Source organism: Sapajus apella, unplaced genomic scaffold (assembly GCF_009761245.1).
Source record: "Sapajus apella isolate SASKATOON/1434 unplaced genomic scaffold, GSC_monkey_1.0 scaffold21, whole genome shotgun sequence".
Classification (NCBI taxonomy): Eukaryota; Metazoa; Chordata; class Mammalia; order Primates; family Cebidae; genus Sapajus; species Sapajus apella.
The window spans coordinates 27,525,073-27,534,098 of NW_022436961.1; the positions used below are offsets into that span (position 1 = coordinate 27,525,073).

The following is a 9,026-nucleotide window of genomic DNA, read 5'->3' on the forward strand; positions in this document are numbered from 1 at the left end:
CTTGTATAACTCACTGCACTTCACTCTGATGGACATTTTCCTAAGAGATAAACGTTCTGAATTTGCCACTGGGAGCCCCTTGCAAATGAATCACGGCTGAACCAGTTGTGACATCTGACGCTCTGTCCCCAAGAGAGAAAGAAGGAATTCTCTATGCTGTTCATGTTTATGGAAATCCCTCACAAGTATTAAACCTTTGCCATTCCAGAAACATATGCCCACTCAACCCAAGATGCTTTGTTGGGTGTCGTGAGGGGAAACAAACACATTTATTTATTCAGTCAATCTTTATTGCCCTCCCCCTCAAAATGATTTGAAATTATTTGCAGTAAGAAGACATGCAAGAAGAAGGAAGAGGAAAAGGAAGAAGACACATAAAAAAAGGTGAAGAGTAAAGGGAGGAAAAGAAGAAGAAAAATTTGAGGACTACTAAAATGTCAACAGTACTAGAAAATTGTGGCCAGGTAGAAGAATAACACCATAAGAAACAGTATCTTGACGTTGGTAATCCTTGAAGATAAATGTCAAACTCATCTCCGTTTGTGAGATCTGATTCCTGCCCTCTGAAAGCTTATATTAGCAGAGGAATTAAGACATGGACATAAATAATCAAAGGGGTGAAAGAAAACCTTGATCCTAACTACAATGGAACACTGTGAGTGTATATGTGGCTCTTGAATGGTACAGGACTGCCTTGTAAGGATTCTGACTATTGTGTAAGAGCCTTGTAAGAATTCTGACTATTATGTGAATTCCACAACCACTGTCACCAAACATGCCTGTGGAAACATACTCTGATGACACAAGTGTGCCTTACAAGCCGGACCACAAAGGAGAGGCAGTGAGGTGGGTGAGTCAGAGTCCCAGCTCTGCCACCAACCAGCTACATGACCTTTGTCGAGTGCCTTAACGTTAGTTTCTCATCTGTAAAATGCAGATGATAGGCTGCTCGCTGTGGCTCACACCTTTAATCCCAGTACTTTGGGAGGCCAAGGTAGGCAGACGGCTTGAGCCCAGGAGTTCAAGACCAATCTTGGCAATATAGTGAGACCCTGTCACTATTTTTAAATAATACAGTTTTTTGGGGGTTTTTTTTGAGACAGAGTCTTGTTCTGTCACTCAGGCTGGAGTGCAGTGATGTGATCTCAGCTCACTGCAAACTGTACCTCCTAGGTTCAAGCGATTCTTCTGCCTCAGCCTCTGGAGTAGCTGGAACTACAGGTGTGCACCACCACACCTGGCTAATTTTTGTATTTTTAGTAGAAACAGGGTTTTATCATATGGCCAGGCTGGTCTCGAACTCCTGACCTCGTGATCCACCCATGTTAGCCTCCCAAAGTGCTGGGATTACAGGAGCGAGCCACCGTACCTGGCCATAATTTTTTAAATAACAATAAAATGGGGAATGATAATCATACTGGACTTGGAACATTATTGTACGTAAGGAAGAAATGAGTTAATGCAGAATATGTACTTAGAACAGCATCATAGGACACAGCAACCCCTCCGACAGCACTGGAATCTCCACGTGGGGAAAAAAGTGACCAAGTTAATTGCTTACCAATTTGAGCAATTAAATTGCTAGCAATGAAACTTCACACTAAGTTTAGCAATTCCCTTTAGGGGATGGATTTTTAGTGAGGACACGAGTGTCATATATGTGTTTTCCATTCAGCCATTTAGCCTGTACTTCTAAAATAAAGCAGTGAAGGTATTTCGGGAGATTTTGAATTATGAATCTAGAAAGGATCTGAGATGTCCACCACTGAGCCCTTGTGTAGATAAGCAAATTGAAGACGGACAGAAATGGCCAATGTTCCATAATAGTGCAAAGCTAGAACCCAGGATGGACTCTTGATTCTTGGTTCTTTGCTCTTTCCACGAGAAGGTATGGACTAGACTGGGACTGATTATTGAACACTCTTCACTTGCCAGTTACCTTGAAGGCATTTTAATTGATGGGAACTTTACTAAATAAATATGCATTGTGCTTCTACTATGGCAGGAACTATGCTGGGTGCTGGGGATAAATTAATGAGCAACAGGGATCTGATTCTAATATTTCTGTAGATCTCACTACAGAAGTGGAGGAGGCAGACATTCATCAAATGATCACATAAATAGATGCCAATGGAAATAACTAAAAAGTCTACGAAGTCTTATGAACACATTTCATAGAATTTGACCCACTAGAAGAAGTCAGGGGAGGCTTCCTTTAGGGAATGATGTTTAAGCCTAAATCTGAATGATCAGTAGGAACTGGCTGGGCAAGGTTGAGGGAAGCAGAGAAAAGATGGATACTCCAGACTGAGGAATCACCAAAAGTCCTGTGACAGATGGGAGAACAGAATACCAGGGTGGCTGGAGTACTGGAAGTGGAGGGAAAAGGGTGTACAATGAAATAAGCTTAAGAGAAGTAGGCAGGGGTCAGCGCTATGCAGGCCTTGAAGATCACATTTGAGATTTCGGTTTTCATATTAAAAGCAGGAAGCTATTAGAGGGTTTCATTCAGGGGGGGTCTGTGATCAAAATCTGCCTCTTAAAAGATTAGCATGCTGTAGGGTGCTAACTGAGAGATACCAAGAGTAGGCCCTGGGAGAAGGTTAGAGTGGAGACGATGTACATTGAAAGGATTGGAAGGATTTGAAACGTGGAGGTGTTATCACTATAACTTGGTGATAGGTTATTCTAGAGGGGCTGAGGAGGCTGCCATTCAAGGTGTCTGTTTAATAGAATCAGATGATTAGGGAGAGGGGATCATTCACTAGGAGAGGAGATACTGAAAGAGAACTGCAGATTTAAGGGGAGCAGAGGGAAAAAGGACACTAACCACAGCACAAAATTTGGGGAAATGTTAAAACAGACTTCAAATTCAATTTAGGTTTTTTAGTATTTTATTATGGCACACAGGGTAGAGTATGGTACAGTGTTCTTATTTCAACGAAGCAATTCTCAGAGCATCCAGCGATTTTCATTTGGCTAAAGTTACTTTTGCATGTAGCCTGCATCTGTTTGAGACTTGCCATGTACATCATCCCATGTCTAGTAAGCATAAATATGAAAAGCTTGGTTTCTGAGGAGATGCCTCCTCTTTACAGAAGCCAATACATTGAGAGCATTCATAGTTCCAGTCCATACCATCATGGCAAAGAAACAGTTTATCTATTTGCATAGTAACACATATTTAACTAGAAATAGGTGGTACAAAGGGATTAAGTAACTTTAAATGGAGACCACTTTGGTTTCAGGTTAAATCCATAACTTACAAAGATTGTCTAAAAAACAAATATTGAATGAAATTAGCTGACAAAGCAATTGTTTCAGAATAAAGGCAGAACAGCCGATAATAATATCTATATTTATTCCACATCAAATGCAAGTGCAAGAGCGTTCATAACTTTATGATGGACAGAGGACATATGGGGTGTGTATTTGATGCAATGTCCAACCAGTCAAGCTATCATTGAAATCCAAGTATTTTCCAAGAGTCATGCAGAGCAATGTCAATGTAACATACAAGCATATTACCTCCCCCCTTAAGTGACTCATAATTTCATTACCTGTATCTGTAGTTTTTAAAGGTTTCAAAGTGTGTGGGATTAAATGCTATTTACTTGAGGAAACAGAATTACGCTTAACAACATACTAAATCATGAGCTCAGAATTGCAGGCAATATGTTTGCAGTGGAGTGGCAAATAACCTTTGATAGTCCCTCCTCCTGAAATTATATATAGATAAGTCATTCCTTCTGATTTTACCATGTTCTCAGGTTTCAACCTCTGCCCATGATATTTAGACTATATTTTAAAATACAGTTATAGGGATGAATGTATGGGATTCATATTCTATCCATATTGCATTATGACATATCAGTTTGAAATGACCTGTTTATCCTGGTTCCATGGTGTAATGGTTAGCACTCTGGACTCTGAAATGACCTATTTACCATAACGAGTATATCTGTCAAATATTTTCACAATCGCTCCCTAGGAAGCCATTCCAAAATCTAACACAATATGTGCTATGGGGCAAAGTCTATTGTTATTTATAGACTTTCCCATTTACTCATGTTTATTATCAGTAACATTTTTGAGGGGAGAGATTTTATGAGTAGTTATGACCTAACTATATCCCTCGGAATTTCCAATGAGGGAACAAAAAGAAAAGTATTGGTAATTGTTAAAATTTTGAGTTCTTAAAAAAATTGGAGGTCAATAGTCCACTGGCATATGCTTTATACCAGTGCCATCTTTAAGGTATTTTAATTAATTAACAACCACAGCAAAAAATACACCATTCGGTATAACTTTATTTACTATTTATTGCACATAACTCAAGGTCTTTAACTGCTAACCACCAAAGGTTCAAAGGACTATTTTTCCACGAAGTTTAACATTAACATTAGTGAATTTATTTACTCGTGGTGTTTTTTATTGTAAACATCTGAATGATTCACAATGCCATAATTCCTGAACTCATAAGCGTGGACCATGCACAGGCTGGCAGCAAGCCAGAAAGCCACTCTGCAAGCAAACAGATACTCTGCATAAAGAGGAAATTCATAGCACAACATTGAATGTCCAACCTAAGTCATCTCAGAATTATACATATATTGACTTTTTAATTCACATAGGATCTGGAACTCAACTGGTTGATCGGTTGGTGATGGGGTTGACCTGATTTCGGGAGAATTGTTCCTGAAATAATTAAGGAAATGGGGGTTCAATCTTTCTTCTTAGTTGCTTGTTCCTCCCCAGAACCTTCAACTTTCTTCTCCTCTTCTTCAGCTTCTTTGGTTTCCTCTCCTTCTTCAACTTCACCTCCTTCTTCTTCCTTTGCTTCTTCAGACTCTTCCTTGGCAGCTTGAACATAAAAAGAAAGTGTACAAAATCCAAATCCTAGGTAAGTCCAGTCAAAACATGTCTGCTAAGGTTTAATCTGTAAACACAGATAAAACCGTCAGAATGCTCACCAAAGCCTCCCAGCTCCACTCTCTCCAAAAGCACATGTAACAGACAACACTTGCCATGAATAATCTGCTACTGAACACATATTTAAATAGAATGAGACCACTTCTAGGCATGGAAAGCTCTGCTCCTCCCAAAGATTTAACCTCACTATTTTTTTATGTGTCTGGTATCTATTTTTGTTCTTTAGGACGCCAAGCTGATGTGTTAAATGAATATATTTTAAAATGAAATTTTTGACCAATTGACCAATGAGGTCAATTTTGACCTCATTCAGAGTAGGTGCTTAGGAAAGGTTTGTTGAACAAGCAGAAAAATTATTTATGATTCTAAAATCATATATGAATAAATAAGCGAGGCTTCATTTGTCTTATCCACCTCCTAACAAATAGCCACTCCCAGTTTGCACTTGAAGTTGCAGGGGTTTGTTTCTTATCATACCTTCTTCCTCTTCGGCTGCCTCCTCTTCCTCAGCCTCTTCCTTGTCCTTCTCCTCCTCCTCAGCTTCTCCTTCAGAGGGAGGCTCATCCTTGGCTTCCTCAGCCTTAGCAGCCTCAATGGTTTCCTCCACTTCAATCTGCTCCTCTTGGACATGGCTCGTGTAGTAGGAAGGGAAGGAGCGGGTGGACATCAGATAGGAGCTGGTCTGTAAACCGCCATAGGCAGATCGGCCAAAGACCTGGGAGCTCTGGGAGTAGCCACTGGTTATGCTTCCCACGCTGGTGAAACTGAGCCGGGTCTCCTCGCCTTCCAAGAGTTTCCTGGGGATGCAGATGGAAGGTGAGGTTAAAAGAAACTTGTGGTTCACAACTTGCTCTGGGCACCCTAAAGGCAAAGGGAAGCAGGAGCAGGGCTGGGATTTATCAAAACTTAATGCCTGCGGATTTTGTGATGGAGACCAGAAAGCAGTAACAACAACAACAGAAACACATTAAATCGTCCTATCAGATTTAAAATGTAACGGGAAGCTGAAAACAAGACTCCTAATTACAGGGTTAAATTCTTATATGTCTAAATACTTTCTTGGAAGAAGCCAAAAACTAACATTTCATTATTTCAAAGGACTATTCTTGAAGGTTTCTGATCCAACATAACTTTAAATGGGATCTGATTTTCTTCCTAAGGTTTAATGGCTGCTGCTTCTGCCCCTCTATTTTCACCTGTAAGCTGCAATCTCAATATCCAAAGCCATCTTCACGTTGAGGAGGTCTTGGTATTCTTTTAGGTATCGTGCCATTTCACTCTTTGTGGTCCTCAATTCATTTTCTAATTTGTTGATCGTGTCCTGTTTGAAGACAAAAACAAAACAAAACAAAAAATCCAAGCATAAATATCTTCTATTATTTTACTGTAGTGTAGTTGTAGAGGCCTAATTTCAATTAAAATCAAGGTGCACACCTTTGATAAAATCCCACCTACAATAATTTCCTGTATCTTTTAAAAAACCTTCTTGCCTAAAATACCCAAGTTCATGAAGCCTGAGATGAAAAACAAAATGGAAGAAAATTCTTTTCTTCTATTTCTTTACTTAATACAGCTTAATGATCATCAGAAAATGTCTGCAAGGAAACTAAGATGATAGAAAAACTGTTTCTCACTCACTGATTAAATCTTCTTTAGCTGGGTTACATGCCAAGAAACTAATGCCTTTATAGAATAAAATAGCCAGATGAGAAAAAATTATTTTCTCTAAAATATTTCCTATGTATCTAAATCATTTTTCTACTCCCCAGAAGAAAAAAAAAAAAATCTACTCCCCAGAAGATGGAGATCTTTTAAAATGGAGATCTTTTTAAATTTTACTTTTTCTACTCCCCAGAAGATGGACAGGTTTTAAATAGAAATGTTGTACAAAGAAAAAGAAAAGAGTAAAAAGAAATGAACATTACTACTTAACTACCTAAAACAATGTTAACTATTTTCCTGTCTACCTACTAAATAAAGGATGGGAGTGGTTGGTATAACTAGTCATAAAGCATGCGGGTCACAGTAACCTTTCAGAATTAATTGGGAGTTATTCACTCTACTATTTATTAACCAGATGATCTGATAGTTGCTGCAAAGTAACTGGTGGTTAATGCAGGTCAGTAGAGAGCAGGCCAGAGGCAACGCCCAGTTCCCACGTCTTCCCCTCCCCCACCCAACACGGGCTGGGCAGCTTTAATGCGGAACTCGGGTGCAGCCGCACGGAGCACATTCCCAGACTACAGTGGCGCCCTCACTCAGGCCCTCCAAGTGCCCCACCCCTCCCACACAGTCGCCCAGGAGCCAAGCCTTATCCCCAAGAGCTGCCAGCAGCCGCACCATCCCTGGTCTCCACTTTCTGGGCCCACCAGCTCTCCCCAGTGCTCGAGTCCCCCGCCCCCCTGTGTTTCGGGCGGTGCCGCACCTGCATAGCGCTGATGTCTGCGTTCTGCTTGTCCTCCAGCTCCTGCAGCTGCTTCTCCAGCGCTTCGTTCATGCCCCGGCATGCTTCGATCTCTAGGGTCTTGGCCTTGAGCAGGCGGCGGCTCTCGGACACCTCGTCCTTGGCGGCGCGCACTGCGTCGGTGTTCTTGGCGGCGCTCTCGGTCAGCACGGTGAAGCGGCTCTTGAACCACTCCTCAGCGTTCTGCATGTTCTTGGCGGCCAGCTTCTCGTACTGAGCGCGGATGTCCTTGAGCGCGGCGGAGAGGTCGGGCTTGGTGGACACGTCCATCTCCACGGAGATCTGCGCGTACTGGATCTGCGCCTGCAGCTCGGCGATCTCCTCTTCGTGCACTTTCTTCAGAAAAGCGATTTCGTCCATCAGGCTGTCGATGCGCTTTTCGAGCTCCGCGCGGGCGAGCGCCGCCTCGTCTGCGCCTTTGCGCGCTTCCATCAGCCGGCCCTCGGCGTCCTCGCGGCTCAGCACCTCCTCTTCATAGCGCGCCTGCAGGTTGCGCAGGGTCTCCTCGAGCCCTTCGCGCTCGCCCTGGAGCGCCTGCTTCTCGTTGGTGGCGTCTTCCGCCGCCAGGCGCAGGTCGCGGATCTCCTGCTCGTACAGCGCCCGGAAGCGGGACGGCTCCGAGTGCTTCTGGCGCAGCACCAGCAGCTCCGCTTCCAGGACCTTGTTCTGCTGCTCCAGCTCGTGCACGCGCTCGATGAAGCTGGCGAAGCGGTCGTTGAGGTCCTGGAGCTGCGCCTTCTCCTGCGTGCGGATCGACTTGAGGTCGTTGCTGATGGCGGCTACCTGGCTCAGATCGAGGTTCTCCAGGCTGTGCATCAACGAGCCGGAGCCGGACGAGTAGCTGCGGCGCACGGACAGCGAGGAAGAAACCGGCGCCGAGTAGCTGGAGTAAGCGGAGCGCGCGGTGCTGTAGCCGCTGCGCACGCTAGAGATGTGCACCCGGGGCGTCTCCACGTAGCGCCGCTTGTAGGAGGTCGAGTAGTACGGCTCGAAGCTGAAGGAACTCATGGTGGCGGCCGGTGGCTCCCCGGCCCGCGGTGGCGGTGGGAGCCTGGAGAGAGAGGACAGGGGAGAGAGGGAAGGGGGAGAATGGATGGCTGTGTGCGGCTCGGCGCTGTCCTGCCACCCCTATTTATACGCCGGGAGGATCCTGACGCAGCCTGCGATCGATCACAGCGCGCCGGCCAGTGGGGGCAGCGCGCTGCTGCAGCCAAGGCGAGGATTCTGCGCAAAAGGGAAGGCGGGGGCGAGCGGCGGGCCGAGGAGCTGCGGCGCTCGTCCTTTACACTCTGCTCAGAGGCCCCTGATTTTCTCTGAGATCCCATGCACCCTCATTTCCCTTCTGTATCCACCCACGCACCCCCTCCTATCCTGCACCGCCCAGACCCCTTATCACTTGGATCTTTAAGTGTCCCCAAAACAGGTTCTTGCTCTCTTTTGACACCCTGGTTTTCCGTATCCCGGTACCTCGTATGTAGACACCCTGCCGCCCCCACTCCCACCCCCAACTCGCCCTTTTCCCACCAGGGACCTCCTTAATGATCCCCCTTGGTGTTTATGGTGACGGTGCCGCTAGGGGATTTTAGGTACAAATAAATAGGTTAGGTTGTGTGTCTGCACTATGTATGCA

General features: G+C 44.4%; 1 protein-coding gene across 1 annotated transcript; it reads right to left on the reverse strand.

The window, feature by feature from the left end:
- Window positions 1-2,876: 2,876 nt before the first annotated feature.
- Window positions 2,877-8,766, reverse strand: NEFL (neurofilament light). The gene is made up of 3 exons (XM_032288555.1): window positions 7,358-8,766; window positions 6,129-6,253; window positions 2,877-5,729 (listed from the first exon to the last, which is right to left on the reverse strand). The coding sequence occupies exons 1-3, from the start codon at window positions 8,402-8,404 to the stop codon at window positions 5,339-5,341; spliced, it is 1,563 nt and encodes a 520-aa protein (XP_032144446.1). The 5' UTR covers window positions 8,405-8,766; the 3' UTR covers window positions 2,877-5,338.
- Window positions 8,767-9,026: the final 260 nt, after the last annotated feature.